This window comes from Scatophagus argus, chromosome 9, assembly GCF_020382885.2.
Source record: "Scatophagus argus isolate fScaArg1 chromosome 9, fScaArg1.pri, whole genome shotgun sequence".
Taxonomy (NCBI): domain Eukaryota; kingdom Metazoa; phylum Chordata; class Actinopteri; family Scatophagidae; genus Scatophagus; species Scatophagus argus.
The window spans coordinates 18,455,397-18,470,255 of NC_058501.1; the positions used below are offsets into that span (position 1 = coordinate 18,455,397).

General features: G+C 36.8%; 2 protein-coding genes across 4 annotated transcripts; both read right to left on the bottom strand.

Annotated features, from left to right (window-relative positions):
- Positions 1 to 1,246: 1,246 nt before the first annotated feature.
- On the bottom strand, positions 1,247 to 7,809 carry LOC124065394 (meprin A subunit beta-like). Its single transcript, XM_046400762.1, has 16 exons — positions 7,580 to 7,809; positions 7,400 to 7,482; positions 6,862 to 6,880; positions 6,631 to 6,669; positions 6,442 to 6,467; positions 6,264 to 6,348; positions 5,901 to 6,018; positions 5,336 to 5,514; positions 4,768 to 4,986; positions 4,243 to 4,407; positions 3,578 to 3,808; positions 2,988 to 3,437; positions 2,705 to 2,878; positions 2,456 to 2,561; positions 2,298 to 2,339; positions 1,247 to 2,094 (listed from the first exon to the last, which is right to left on the bottom strand). The coding sequence occupies exons 2-16, from the start codon at positions 7,460 to 7,462 to the stop codon at positions 2,016 to 2,018; spliced, it is 1,995 nt and encodes a 664-aa protein (XP_046256718.1). The 5' UTR covers positions 7,463 to 7,482; positions 7,580 to 7,809; the 3' UTR covers positions 1,247 to 2,015.
- Positions 7,810 to 8,378: 569 nt separating this feature from the next.
- Positions 8,379 to 14,318, bottom strand: LOC124065414 (meprin A subunit beta-like). 3 transcript variants are annotated; one of them, XM_046400802.1, is made up of 14 exons: positions 13,147 to 14,318; positions 12,978 to 13,019; positions 12,707 to 12,738; positions 12,531 to 12,627; positions 12,309 to 12,426; positions 12,037 to 12,215; positions 11,660 to 11,878; positions 11,385 to 11,546; positions 11,027 to 11,245; positions 9,870 to 10,310; positions 9,581 to 9,745; positions 9,263 to 9,371; positions 9,011 to 9,072; positions 8,379 to 8,934 (listed from the first exon to the last, which is right to left on the bottom strand). In XM_046400802.1, exons 3-13 carry the CDS (start codon positions 12,710 to 12,712, stop codon positions 9,057 to 9,059), a joined length of 1,731 nt encoding a protein of 576 aa, XP_046256758.1. In that variant the 5' UTR covers positions 12,713 to 12,738; positions 12,978 to 13,019; positions 13,147 to 14,318; the 3' UTR covers positions 8,379 to 8,934; positions 9,011 to 9,056. The 3 variants fall into 3 exon arrangements, with proteins under 3 accessions (XP_046256758.1, XP_046256757.1, XP_046256759.1); XM_046400801.1 differs by lacking the exon at positions 9,011 to 9,072 and having other exon boundaries at positions 12,978 to 13,017; XM_046400803.1 differs by lacking the exons at positions 8,379 to 8,934; positions 9,011 to 9,072 and having other exon boundaries at positions 9,581 to 9,633.
- Between the last annotated feature and the right edge of the window lie 541 nt (positions 14,319 to 14,859).

Consider the following 14,859-nt stretch of genomic DNA (forward strand, 5'->3'; position numbering starts at 1 on the left):
ATCTGTGGGATTCACACTCTGGAGACCATCAACATTTGTACATAATATCACAGAAATCCTTCCAACTCCACTTGTGTATATATTTGGATACATACTGCCTTGATGATGATAGAGATGATGAAAATATTATGGAGATCCTAATATATATTTTCAAACTGGAGGAATGGGAAGAATAATTAATAATATTTGTTGGAGAGTTTCTATATAAGGAGAGCCTTGGAGGTGGACAACACATTGCTCCCAGGAAGTTATTCCTCCATGTGGATGAGAGTAACTGTTTCATATGTTTATCAGATATGTTATACTTTTTTTCCCTAAACCTATGGCATATGAGTCAGCAGTATGATGCAGCAGGATGATTTAGAAGTGGAAGGAAATTTTATGCACGATCGCAGATAACTATCGTAGTCATTACTTGTCAACAGTCTCTCAAAGTCACTAATTTGGCAGACTCAATGTGGACATTCAGAATTAGATAGAATGATGTCATCAATGGAAAAGCCTCCTGAAGACTCTTCATTTCTTTTACGCACCTCAAACATGAGGACATGAGGCGACAGTGCTAACCACTGCACCACCGTGCCACCCCTGCAGAAAAATTCCATATTATTATGAAATACATTTTGAATTATTAACATTGATGCATTTATATTATTTTATATATGAGAGTTTTTGATTTGGTGTCTGCTGGAATTAACTGTGAGATTATTGTGGTGGTTGACCAATTTCTGGGTCTCATGTTCAAGAAATGAAGTTAAGTTTATTTAATCAGTCTTTGTCTCATGTCTGTGTTGTCTTGTGATTTCCTGCTTTATTTTGTCACTACTTCCTGTCTGTGTCTAGTCTGACATTAGCTTTGATTTTTCCCTTTGTCTGTTTTCCCTCCTTTGGGATTACCTGTCTTCACCCTGATTGTTGCCAGCCCTCGTCTCTCTTTGTCCTGTGGCAGTTCGCCTTTCCATTGTGTCCATGCCATTGCCATTGCCATTGCTAGGGTCAGGTCATGTTATTTTGTTACTTTGCTAGCCTAGCTTCAGTCTAGTGAGTTTTTGTTTCTTAGTTTTGTGTAGGTTTTTTCCTCTTTGAAGAGAGATTTTCAGTTTGTACTTTTTTGAATAAAAACTTTATTTTGAGAGTCGTGCGTTTGGGTTCTGGTCCACAGTTCAGTCGTGACACTGGGAGCAGCATCTGCTTTAGGATTATTTCAAGTTGTTGTTGTCTTGAATTTCCCTCGGGATCAATCTATGTATCTCGTTCAATGGAATGATTTAGCTATTAGCTTGTTAATTAATGACTGTAGTCTCCATAAATACTAAAAACAAGTCTTGCTTTGAAAAGAATTTATTTTAAAAGCTTAAAAAAAATTCCATACTACAACCCTGAACCCTGAAATCAGACCAACACTTTTTGAAAAGACCTAAAATCAATAAATCACAATAAAATCAATATACTTAAGAGCAACATCTGATGACCAGAAACAAAACCATATCGTTTTTCTTTCATTTTCAATTATGCTTTTCCTGTGAATCAAGAACTGCCATACTGGGTTGGCTATAAAATTCCATGTCCTGCTTTTAGCCTACAGTATATAAACATTCTCAATACATGAAATTAAGGGCTCACATCAACCTTTCCTTTTTGAAAACCAGTTAGAAAGCATTTCTTCAAAGGATGACAGTACTATAAAAGATCAAACAAAAAAATGTGCAATTTTAGACTAGAAATTGATTAAATCACAATTATACAGATATATACTGTCACAATAAGAAAAGTATAAGCATAGTATGACAGGCATATGTCAATTTCTTATTCTGCTTTAGGTTGTGTCGCCGAAAATACCCTGCTATACGGTATCCTCCAGTAGTTATACCACCGTTCCCTTTTTATTAGTTCATATAAGCAGTGAAACCAGAAAACAAATGAGTAAAAAATATAAAACTTAGTTACTCAGCCAGCGGCAAATTTGCTGGCCCGGTCCATATTCAGAGGTGAGATGTGTGTGTGACATGACACATTCAAGGTAACAAAAGCATCAGTGCCAGCAGGAGGGTGAGGAGAGAAGAAGCCAACGAAGCAGGTGAGAAGACAAAATTGCTGCAGCAGGAACAAGGGAATGGATTAAATAAAATAATAAACAACAAGTTTTGGCACATGCCTAGCAGTGGCCTGGAAAAAGACCCTTACCACAATTAGTTGCAAAGCTTGTTCTGGTTTATGTAACTAACTAGCCTAAACAGTGTCAAACTGTATTTACAGCTAACAAATTACTCAAAATTAATGTGCGGAAATCTGTTTACCTGCTGTCCGTTACAGTTGGAATGGGGGTGGTGGGTAAGATCCTGTAAAATGAATGGTGCCATTTGAAAAATCTTAAGCCAGTGCTAAAATTGACATCTTTATCATATTTTAAAGTGAAGGCTGAAAATGTACTTAGTTTGATAACAAAATGTCTCACCGTGGTGAGCAGGGGGCTCTATCCATATGGGCTGGAGGATTCACCATCTTCGCTGGGCGGACTTTAGGACATGGTAGAACACTTCCATTGACCAGAGGAGTGAGATCTAGCAAAAGAAAAAAGTATCAGTAGAGTTCTACAGCTAATCTTCCCCTCAGGTGTGAAGTGATTCAAACATTTTTGAACAGGTTTGTTGAAACAGAACATCTACAAGCACATCTCACAGTAAAAACATGTTTATCGGCCTGCCTTGAAAACTGAAGACGAAAACGGCACTGCCTCCCTTGAGGAACTCTCTGGATTTCAGTTCATCTAGAGATGCAAAAATGGCTCTGCCAAGCTGAGGCCCGGCATAGCTGGTCTCATTATTCTCATCTGTAAATGGAGTTCCAACCTTACGAGGATCATCCCATAAATAGGAACCTTCACAGAACAAGAAAGGTAAATAACCACAGCGGAAATACTGTTAAAATGGTAGCTTTTCATTTTGTAAAAGGCTTTCTTTAGGTTTTTTTTGTTTATGTTATCTTACCAGTGCTGGATACGCTTAGGTCACTGGTGATACTCCTTTGCTTGGACATTTGCTGCTGGATGTTGGGGTTCTGGTCCAACATTTGGAATGTGACCTGCCTTTGTGGGCATGGCCACTCCAGCTGGTCATCATATTTACCAGACAAGAGTTGCACATAGGCTCCAATTTGTGTCTTGTAGAGCAGAATCCCAACCAAGTAAGAATAGCCCCCTGTGGAGTACTGCCGTGAACTGGATATAGTGGTTCCAAAATCACTAGCATTCAAAAGGTTCTCTAACTCATCGACCTGTATGGTCACATGTGGACATTCGGTCTCGGACAGATTGATGTCATCAATTGAGAAGCCGCCTGAAGAGTTTCCAGCTCCTTTACGAACCTCAAACTCCACCTGGAAGTGTGTGGTGGCATTCAGGGAGACATGCTGCAGCTGCCAGTAAGACGTTTGTCGACCTGAAGGAAGAGTTTTGTGATGACTAAATTGCTCGTATATTAATGGGTGCATGTGCAGCTTTCAAATATTCACAGTTCATCAGTTTTCAATCCCAAATGTCAAACAAATTATACCAGATAATTATTTGGCTTCATATTACCAGTGATCTGGTCAACCAGGCGGCGGGTTCCTGTATCGTCCAAGTCATCTTGAAACTCTCTGATCCAGATGTTGAGCTGGTCCGATGGACTCCCACTATGGTAATAGTAGAACTGGAGACACTGGACATGACACTCCTGAGTGACACTCATCACCTTGGTCTCCAGCCAGGCCAAGTCTCCCTCTTGACCTGATGCTGTACTAGCATGCATGAAGTAACCTGGTTGTTCACCTACAATGTTGTAGTCCAACATTAATTAGAATCAGAAAATCCTTTATTTATCCCCAAGGGGAAATTCTTTTTTTTATGTGTGTTTTATGAATTTATGTAAGATTTACAATTTTCCAAAAGGTATTTGTCCCATTTAAATGTTATGACAAATTTGTCGTGTTGAGACATGTTTTCTGTTATCCATTTTTGTTTTTTGTTTTTTAAAAAAAAAAAAAAAATTGGGGCGGCGAGGTACCCTTTTTTTTATAGATATCTGACAGTTGAAAGAAATTAGGGGAAAGAAAGAGGGGTCAGGGAATATTGTTGGCTGAAAGGGAACAATAGGGAATATAGTTGTTCATGGACACCAACCGCGGCACCACAATCATTTTAGTAACAATAAACAACTTCAATATTTTGTTCTCAATATTTTAACATTAAAAAGAGAATCTTACCATGATAACTACTATTACCACCGGGCAGTGTGGTGTGGTCAGAGCTGGGAGTCCCGTTAACTTGTGTTACCATTTCCCAGCCAGGGCCTCCGTCTGAACAGCGATTCATTTGACACATGGACCCATCAGAAAAGCCGCAGTACATCTTAAATGTGATAGTCGAGTCTGTAGAAGTAAATGAAGAACAAGATTGAGGATTGTTACAAGAGCTGTGGAATCAAAGCTTCTCAGATTATTAAAGTCTATAGAAGGTGTGTTATAACTGCAATTCAAGCATAGGGTGTACGTCGTGATGTATTTTGATCTTTATGATTTTATCAATACGGTTGGCTGTACCCTACTTTGTTTGTTTCATTATGACTTTTGTTTCATTTAGTATACACACGTACACAACAGTTTCCAAAAAATGTTCCTATGTTAGAAATACTGCTGACACAATGACTTGACAGTTTTAGTCAGTGAAACAAACAATCCCAAAACATTCTTACAGGTAGGTGGTGGCCCCTTTAAATTCAAACCACTTACTGCATTTGTAGAGGAGGTTCAGTTCCAGAATGTCACTGGGGCTCACTTCCAGTCTCTGACCAATAATATCCTGGAATTCTGGATCTTTGGTGATCAGTGTCAGCCCTATGCCATTGCTGAATGCATTTTTGCTGTAGTGCATAACTGACCAGAAGTCATATGCGACTCCGTTGGTGGTGCTGTCTTCGCTGCTAACTTTTGCAAAGTTAGACTCCCTACCTAAATGACACACAAAAGCAATGATCAGCTACAGTATATTGTAATGGTCAAAGTGTAATTCACTAATTTTTGAATAGACAACAATCTAATCTGACTTAGCCTATCATTTAAAACTATTTAAAACTAATAAAAATAATACATATAATAAATGCTTTTATAGAATATTATATCTGTTAATGGTTTAGGCATTAATAAATGTATTTTTATATAAGATTATTAAACTGACTGATAATGAAACTGAATTTATAAATACTTTTGATAATCCTGTTTTTAGACAATTGCTAAACTGATGCTGTGTCCCTATGTATGCACCTCAACACCTTAAAAAGGTTAAAAAGCCTTAATAAACCTTCTTGGATGTTCTCAAATATGACGGTCACATAATTATCTCTGTCATATCTGGACTGTTCATGGAAGAAGCCAAGAGCATGGAGGAACTCATGTTCAACAGTGGAAATCCCATCACAGAACCTCCCGATGGAGAGTTGCTGTCCGTTGGGTTGTGATTTCCCAACATATGAAAAACATCTAGAACACAAAAAGCACTCATCAGTAACAGTCACTTTTATATATTAATGTCTTGCTTTGTCATTTATCAAAGCATGTGAAGAGGAATGTCTGTGAGTAGCAATGGTCTGCTTTTGCAAGATTTGTTTTTATATTTGTCAAGCAAGTATGCATACAACTTCACACTGAGAACAATGCTAAATCTCACCCGTTCAACAGTCATCTGCTTGCGTATGTATAGGCTCGTTTATATACAGAAATGCCCCCCAGAATGTCACATATGGCCAAACACATTATGTCACAATGTCTTAATGGCCCTGATATATAGTTAGTTGTTATGGAAAAAAGTATGATAAAAAGATGAAAGACATAGAAAATTAGAAAGACAAAACAAATACAATACATACCCATCTAACTTTTGGACAGAAATGTAATATTCCTCAGAGTCCCTTTGTTTGAAGTCAATGCATGACTTCAGCCTGAATTGCTCGAAAGCTCTCAGGATGACTCCTTTAGCATTCATCTCTTCCGTTGTTTGTAAGAGTTGTATTACAGGGACAAACAAAGAAATGGCAATTTAAACACTTTAATATGAGGTAATCCTGCTTGGACATTATTTGAGGCACTACTCTCATTAGATACTAATCAGCTTCAGGTAAAGTTCAAGATCAGTGGAGCGTTGTTCACTTCCACATGCTGATCATTTTCTCTAAATCTTGCTAAGACAAAGATCTCCTACTTAAATTAATATTGTGCACAATCATATTTACCAAGGCTTTTTTCCAAAACATATGGTACTGGGGATGTCCATAGATTGTTGGCATCAACAATGGCACTCCTTTGTATGTTTGGTGGCTAAGATATATAAGAAATATTTTGGGTGACACAAGAAATTCATACATGCATGTTTGTCATTTTGATATTTTACTACAAAAATGCTAAACTCACCTCCAGAATGTCATCAGTTAATGATCCTAAGATAGAGCATAAAAAGTGAGTCTTATTTAACAAAGAAATCAGTAATATGTAATGATGTGAACAACTCCATGAAGCCATAATAAAGTTACTCTGTCATATACAAACAATACCACCTCCAGTTACATTGATGATGATGATGATTAAAATATTTAACTTTACCATTGTTTGCCTCCGTTATGTCCTTTTCCTCACCAATATCTACAAAACAGATGAGAAGCTGCTTTAAAAACCAACAGTTATTGATACGTCGATACGTGTGCAGCCTGTTACAGACGCTCCCGATCTTTCTCACTGTTTTCTACTATTTTATTATTATTTCGCGACTCCTTTTCTGATTAATTTTAAAATTTTTAGAAATTCAAATTAAGAATATTAAATAGTACAACTTACTCACTATTGCTGTTCCATTCTGTAAAAAAAAAAAAATCATATTTGATCACTTCAACATAATTGTCACATGTAACATGAAATACAAAAAAACCACAAGACTGTTTTATATTTGTTGTTCATTGATCAGCATTCATTACTTCTCTACTTGCTGATCAATCTGTAAAACGTACTCAGAGTTGAAGTTTAAAGTCAGATGGTTGCTGTGTGTTTCCATGATTCCACAGTTTATCAAACGTGTCTTAATAGTTTTATGTTCAAATTTCAGAATAAATATTACATTAAGCTATTGTTAATGAAATTTTTAAGATAATATAATCTTTTAATAATTTAGGTGTTACAGCAGCACAAGGACAGAATAAGTATATAAAAAATAAATGAATAAATAATGGAGTGTGCATAAAATAGGAATAGAACATCAGAAACTCAAAATCACAGGCAATACCATAGACTTGAAAATCAATGGTAGTATATTCGAAGTGTAGCGTGAAATACATCACAGTTTGATCATACAAAAATTAATGACTTCTGCCTTACTTACTGGCTTTATGAAGAAAGCTGACAAGACCGCCAAATTCACAGCAAGGAAAACAAGGCTTGTCATCCTCGTTGTGTGGACCAAACCTAAATCATACGACAGGAATGAAAACGCATGAGAAATGCAAAGCGAGATATGCTTTTAAAGAAGTGCAATGAAGCTGCTATGCATTTAAATATTCACCTGTGTTAACCGTCTTCTAGCCTGTGTGTCTCTCATATGAGACACAGCTGTGACAGGAGGTTTATATGCAGGTATGATGTCCCGTCAGAAAACAGGTTTTAACATTTCAGGGAATCATAATTAAGTCATTGTCACAATGGTGTTGAGTGATGGTTCTTTCGGTTCCCTTGCCAAGATAAAATTTCTTCTCATTGTCTCACTCTGTCAGTGGAATTCATATCAGATCAGATTACATCAGATTTGAGTGTCTTGTAATATTGTAATATTATTTCAACCCACAGTCAACTCTTGCTCTCTGTTAGGCAGTAACACACTGTCCCCGGACAAGTTAAATGATTTTAAACGTTCTGTAAACTACTTAGCACAGACCAGTCTTTAACTTGAGGCTAATATTATAATTATAATATTATTATAATATTAACACTAACATTTCCTCTGAGCACCATCACCAGGTCAAAACTGCATTATATTATATTATATTATAATATAATATAATATTATTATTATATTATAATAATAATATTATTATAATACTATTGAGAGCTTGTCTGAATGAAGGTTGTTTTGTGCACCTATGGCAGACTAGAGAAGAGTCTACTGCCATGCCAATAGGGGATGTCAGCATGGCAACATGCTCAAAGTGAAGATGCTAAGCTGATGTTTACTGGCCTGACTGCTTAACATGTTCATTAACATGTTAGTCTGCTGACATCTGCTAATTAGCACTAAACAAAACTACAGATGAAGCTGAAGGGTTTTTTTTCAGTTAGTTCATAAATATTTGACAAATTGCAGTTCTGTTCTCTATTTGTATGAGAGTTTCTGCAGAAGGAGAACCTCAGAGGTGGACAGCACAATGCTTCCAGGAAGTTATTCCTCTATGTAGATGAGAGTAACTCTCTCATGCACTTATCAAATGTCTTATAGAAGTATGAAAGTTTTTTTTGTTCTTCTGTGTTGAATGGTTTATTGTTTGCTTTGCTTTGTATTACATTCTACTTAATTCCCATTTGATTTTATAAAAAATAAATAAATAAAAAACTTCACCTTTATGTTTTCACTGTTGTGGAATTTTTACTCTGCAGTGTCACAGCTCCAAAGGGATTTTTGAGTCAGCGGTTTGATCAACAAGTGGAAGGAAATTTTATGCACACTTACAGTGAGAACATGTAACACACACAAAATACTGAAAATCTGAAATATCTGTTTACGACTGATTTAGTTTGTTTTAGTAATTCCATATAACAATTTGAATCATACAAATCTTTTGGCTCTATGACAGCAAACATAAGGAGGCTTGGAGAGGATGGTGATCCTGTTGTATGAAAGAATCCTCAATTCTTGATGTGTGTTTCCTAAGAAAAACATAATAAGAGATGGTGGCAAAATACATCCAGAACAATTCCACCACTTGAGCAAAGCACAACTTACCATAATGAGGCCAGCCCTCACAGGAACAATGTTAATTTAGTGTGATTCAACTTTGTCCAACCCTAAGAATCAAAAACTCAGTGAATGTGTTCTTTACACATTGTAGATGAATGTACACTAACTGAAGATTTCAGAATTATTTGGCAAAAATATATGACTTTAATGTTATATATTGATTAAATATGTGACTTGTCATATATTTATATGTCATATATTTCCGACAGCTTATTTCATAAAGTCTTCTGAACTTACCCTGTGTTACATGGGCCTTTGTTATAGTTGTTTGGGTAGGTAGATTCATATTTGCTTGGCCAATGTTTTGGACAAGGCAGAGAGCTTTTATGCTGCAGACTGGAAATATCTGGAGACATTGTGTATTAATTTGAAGGCAAATTTTAACAAGAAAATTCTCAGCCAATAAAGCTGAATAACTGCATATTAAAGAAAACAAGAAACACAAATAGAAGATTCATGTATTAAAATAAAAACTAAAAATGGCATTTTCAAATTTTCTTCATTGAAAATGAAGGAAAACCGTTATTCAGATTAGGACGAGACATATTAGCTCACCTGTCAATGAAAAGAGAAAGACAGCAGTGCCACCCTTCAAGAAGTCTCGGCTCCTAATTTGCTCCAAGGAGAGAAACGATATCATCCCATAGGCTGGGTTCACATATAAAGATTCTCCATTACTTCTAGTAAGTCTTCCCACAAAACGAGGGTTGTCAAATGCAGCTTTAGAAAAATATAAAGCATATTTCCTTACAGATATACAATAGTGCTGAGAGTATAAGAAATAGTTGTATTGATAGATCATTGTATGAGACAAGCACTGGGAATATCTCTTTGGTAAACTCACTTGATGATGGAGAAGTAGTTAGACTTAAGTATTTTGACATCTGCTGTTGAATGTGTGAGTTCTTGTCGAGCATGATGAAGGTCAGCTGCCTCCATGGGCAAGGCCATTCCAGTGTTGAATCATAGTCACCTGACACCAAACGGAAATACACTCCAAAAAAGGTTTCTCGCAGAGCAATTAAAATCTGGTAAGCATAACCTTCTGTGGAATACACACGAGGACTGAGCAGATAACTGTTGTAGTCACTGCTTGTCAAAAGTCTCTCAAAGTCATTAATTTGCCACACATGATGTGGACACTCAAACTCAGATAGGTTGATATCATCAATGGAAAAGCCTCCTGAAGACTCTTCATTTCCTTTACGCACCTCAAACGCAACCTGAAAAGGCTTAGCAGCATTCAGGGAAACTTTGTGAAACTTCCAATCATAGGTTGGTTTACCTGAAGAGGAAAAAATACATTTACCAATTACTGCTCACGGTAATGTCACCACTTTGGTCTACATTGAAATGTATCAACTACTAGTAGGGTTGCCACTATATTTTGTACTGACATTCCTACTGAGTCATAATGACTTTGGAGAGCCTGTGACCTTTCCATTGGTGCCACTGCTGGTGGCACTAAGCATAAAAATCAACATTTTTGATTTCTAGTGAAATGTTTCAACAATAACTGGACGGGTTGCCTTGAAATTTGGTACAACATATGTGGTTCTTGGAGGATAAACCCCAATAAGTGATTGTATGACTTTATGCGAGCTGCACCACAAAGTTAACACCTAACATTTCGGGTAAAATGTCTCGATCACTATTGAATAGATTCATTTGTAGAAATTTATGTCCCTCCTCAATATGACTTGAAATATTTGCGATCCAGTGACTTTTCATCTAACATAATAATTAGGTCAAAATGTTAATTTGTCCAGTACCTATAAAACATACGACTTTCTCTTCATCCACAGCTGTAACCTGGTTTGTGGTAGTTAGCATGTGTTAGCAGGCTGACATGTTAAAGTAAGATGGTCAACGTGGCAAAAAATTATTCCTGCTAAATTCAGCATGTTAGCATTGTACACAGCCTGACAGAGTCATAGCATGGCTGTGGACTTTTAACATTGGTATTTCTTTTTTTCTAAAAGCGTTTCATGTTTTCCGCACCAGTGATCTGATCCATGAGGCGAATATCTCCTTTAGAGTCCTCCTCATCCTGGAACTCTCTGATCCAGATGTTGAGCTGGTCTGACGAGCTTCCGCTATGGTAATAGTAGAACTGGAGACACTGGACATGACACTCTCTAGCTGGGGTCATCCTCTTGGTCTCCAGCCATGCTAAGTCTCCCTCTTGACCTGATGCTGTGCTTGCATGCATGAAGTAACCTGGGGAGCATTTACATTTGACATTTTTGAGTTAGTTATTAATGCAATCCTCATTATGTTAGCAGTTTGCTATTGAACTATAGAATGTTTCATTTGCTGGGACAAAGCTTCAGACAGTTATTTGTTTCAGATTTTTTACCTTTATCTCCAGACTTTTTGAGGTTGGTGTGGTCAGTAAAAGGCTCTCCAGCAGCAGCACTCAGTCTCTCCCAGCCTTTTGCCAAACCTTTTTCACAATGGCTCATCCCACAGATATCAACACTGGAAAAGTCGCAGTACTCCATAAAAGAAACCGACGCATCTGCAGTTATCCAATAAAAAAATCTGCATCATGATACTACAAATTTAAGCACAGCGTTTTTGTGATTCTTAAAGAGATGCATTTTCAGCATCGAGAGGTCAGTCATGACTTACTGCAGTTATAAAGGCGATTCAGTTTATATACATCAATTGCACTCATTTCGATTCGCTGGCCAATTTTGTCCTGATACTGGGGTAGCTTAGTGACAACTGTGTTTCCTGAGTTTTTAGAAAAGACATCTTTGCCATAGTGCATCACTGATAGGTAGTCATATGGAGTATTAAAAGTTTTACTTTGATGTGGGCTTAATTTCACAAAGTTTTGCTCGTATCCTGTGGATGAAATACATACACAATCAGGCATACAATAGTAAAATACAAACAATAAACTTAATGAATAATTAATGCACAGCCAATCTAATATTGCTTTTAAATATTATAATGCAAACAATATTTGAGGAACATTTTAAAATATGCGGATATCATTTTACCATGCTTGATGTTTTTCCAGATAATGGTTACGTAGCTGTCTCTGTCATACCTTGATAGTTCATGATAAAAGCCCAGAGCATGGAGAAACTCGTGCTCTACTATACCAAGACTATCACATCTGTCACCAATGGAAACAACTTGCCCGTTTTTAACAACTTTTGAAACAAAAGAATAACACCTGCAGAAAGAAGAATGACACATAACAGTGGAAGGCCAGACTGCCACAATGGCAAATTAGTATGTTACGTTTAGAAAGGAAAAACAAACTTACCCTGGATTCTTTCTCACTGAAAGGTAGTATTTCTCAGACTGTCTGGGTCTGAAATCAATACATGTCTTCAAACGGAAATGTTCAAAGGCCTGCAAAATGACTCCTTTTGCGTTCATATCTGTGGTCATAGGCAATATATAGAGTCATAACAAACATGTTCAACCATGTCAATGTCATTGTTTGTGCCTCAGCACTGTACATATTTGATTGGCTATCACTCACCAAGGCTGTCTTCTAATACATAAGAAACAGGGTTGTCCCACAAATGTTTTCTATTCAAAATGGCATTCCTGGAGATTCTTCTTTTAGTCTGAATTTCCTTGGGAAAAGTAAAGGTATTAAATAAACAGAAAAAAACAGCCTAGCAAAAAGGTAAGATAGGACACGATATCGCTTACTTCCATAATGTCACCATCAAAATAATCCAAGCCTGGTGGGTAAACAAGAAGATGATTCTGTTACTGGAACAGCAGCAATCATAATATGTTGCTGGATATTGTTACTAGGTGTGGCAGGTTATTTATTTTTCTTTGCCAGTGTCTCTCATTTGCAAAATCTACAGTATCTGTTTGTTCTCACCTATAGTGTGTTTATATACTTCCAGTTAAGGCAGTATCTTATTTATATGTTCAAAAATCATTGCTAACTAAATTCTGTACTCCATCTTACCTTTGTTTATTTCAGTTATGTCCAAGTTCTCATCATCAACCTCTTAAAAAAAAATAAAACACAGAAATATTCATGCTTTTACAGAAGCTTACACTGTCTCTGTAAATTTTGCTATTTTCTCTTATTATGAAAATATTTGATCTCCATTTCATTGAAAAGAAAGTCTTACCTATCAGCAATGGCTTGAGAGACTAGAAATGAATAAGTCAGGGGTCATGACAGCATCAAACTGGATTAAATTTATAGACAAATAGATGCAATTTTCTGTAACAATAAAAAGACACATATGTACTTACCGAGGCAAGTTGAAGTATGCTCAGCACAACAATAACGCACTTGCACATGTCTGGGAATAATTTCTCAAAGTGGTAAAGAGTAGTAGAAATAAATCTAATACTAATTTAAATTCCTCCCAAATAAATATCCCCAGTTGTAGAATATAGAGTACTTCTGTTTCCCAAGGAATTCTTAAACAATCTACAGATCTATGAATGTATCTAAAACTGCACTTCTGCTGACAAATGAAAGTACTGACTCATCTATGATAGCAAACTTGTCCTTCCACAAGCGCACAACTTCATCAAATATTTTAGCCTTTAGGCTTATTAAACACATTATTGTTTGCCAAACATTAAAGCTACGGGGCCCAGAGATGAGAAAGACCTTTTGTAAACAAAACTGTACAATGGAATCAGGGGAAAAGAAACATTTTAAAAATGTGCTTCACTGCAAGTTTAACAAGCTGTCACTCCTTCTTATCTTTATGTACTCTGTGGTACATGTCTCCCAACCAGTTGATCTAGTTATATTGACAGCAGTTAAAGTCACGTCACATGTACCAGTGTATTCCTTTTATAGGTTAGCCTGTTGCAGAAACCAATAATCTCTGAAGCATGCTGGCTTTTAAGCCAGGTTTGACCTGTTCATACTAGACTGCTACAGTACAGTGTAAAGCATGTAAATGCATTGACATCATCAATTGTTTATAACATGTTTTATTGACTATAGAGATTTTGGATGGATTCTATTATAGAAATAAATGTAAAAAAAATGTTACTGTGTGCTGTGCTGTGGGGGAGATTTATCTTAGACTCGGTTCATGGAAGTTTGTATGAGGATTATATTCATTATGCAACCACTGAATGTACTGGTACATGTTTCTTTATAATGCAATATAATACAAACTCCCTCCTTATTCATGTTCTCTACCAACATCCAAAAGTCTCACGAGCTGCACTGTCTTTGTTTTTTTTCACATAGAAGTCATCTATATGAAATTAAAAAACCATCTCTCAACAGAGGAGGAGGTCTGAGACACCACCTATCTCTAATTTACAATGCTGCCCTTTCATCTCTTCCCAGGAGATTCAACAACTTAGCCTCTTAGAACAACTGCCATTCACAAAGGGCCCCATGTGACTCGACGACTGTCGACTGAAACCAACTTTACCATCCCCCAACGACTGTCGTTTGGCACAATGGGGCACTACACGAGCCTATGACACCACTGGCCATGTGAATGCCTCCACAGAGGTTAAATACCTGGGTCTCCACACCAGCTAGTTGGACTAGTCCCAGCCTAGTCAAGCGAGCATGAACTGATGAAGCCTCTTGGATGAGAGGTGAAATGTCTTCAAAGAGAAATAACTAAGTCCAGTTGCATTCGATTGAACTTCCTTGAGATAACCATGACCTGGATGAATGAGAATATTCACAGGCTTATGTGGTGTCAGATTAGTACTATGGAGTAATCTGTTTGAATCCGTAAAGGAGGAAATGACAATGATGTGAAAGATGAAACCCTCTTGACAAGTCTCTCTGTAGTAGACTTGCACATAGGTAAAACTTGTTGTTGTTTTAAGTCAAATACCATGTATCATGT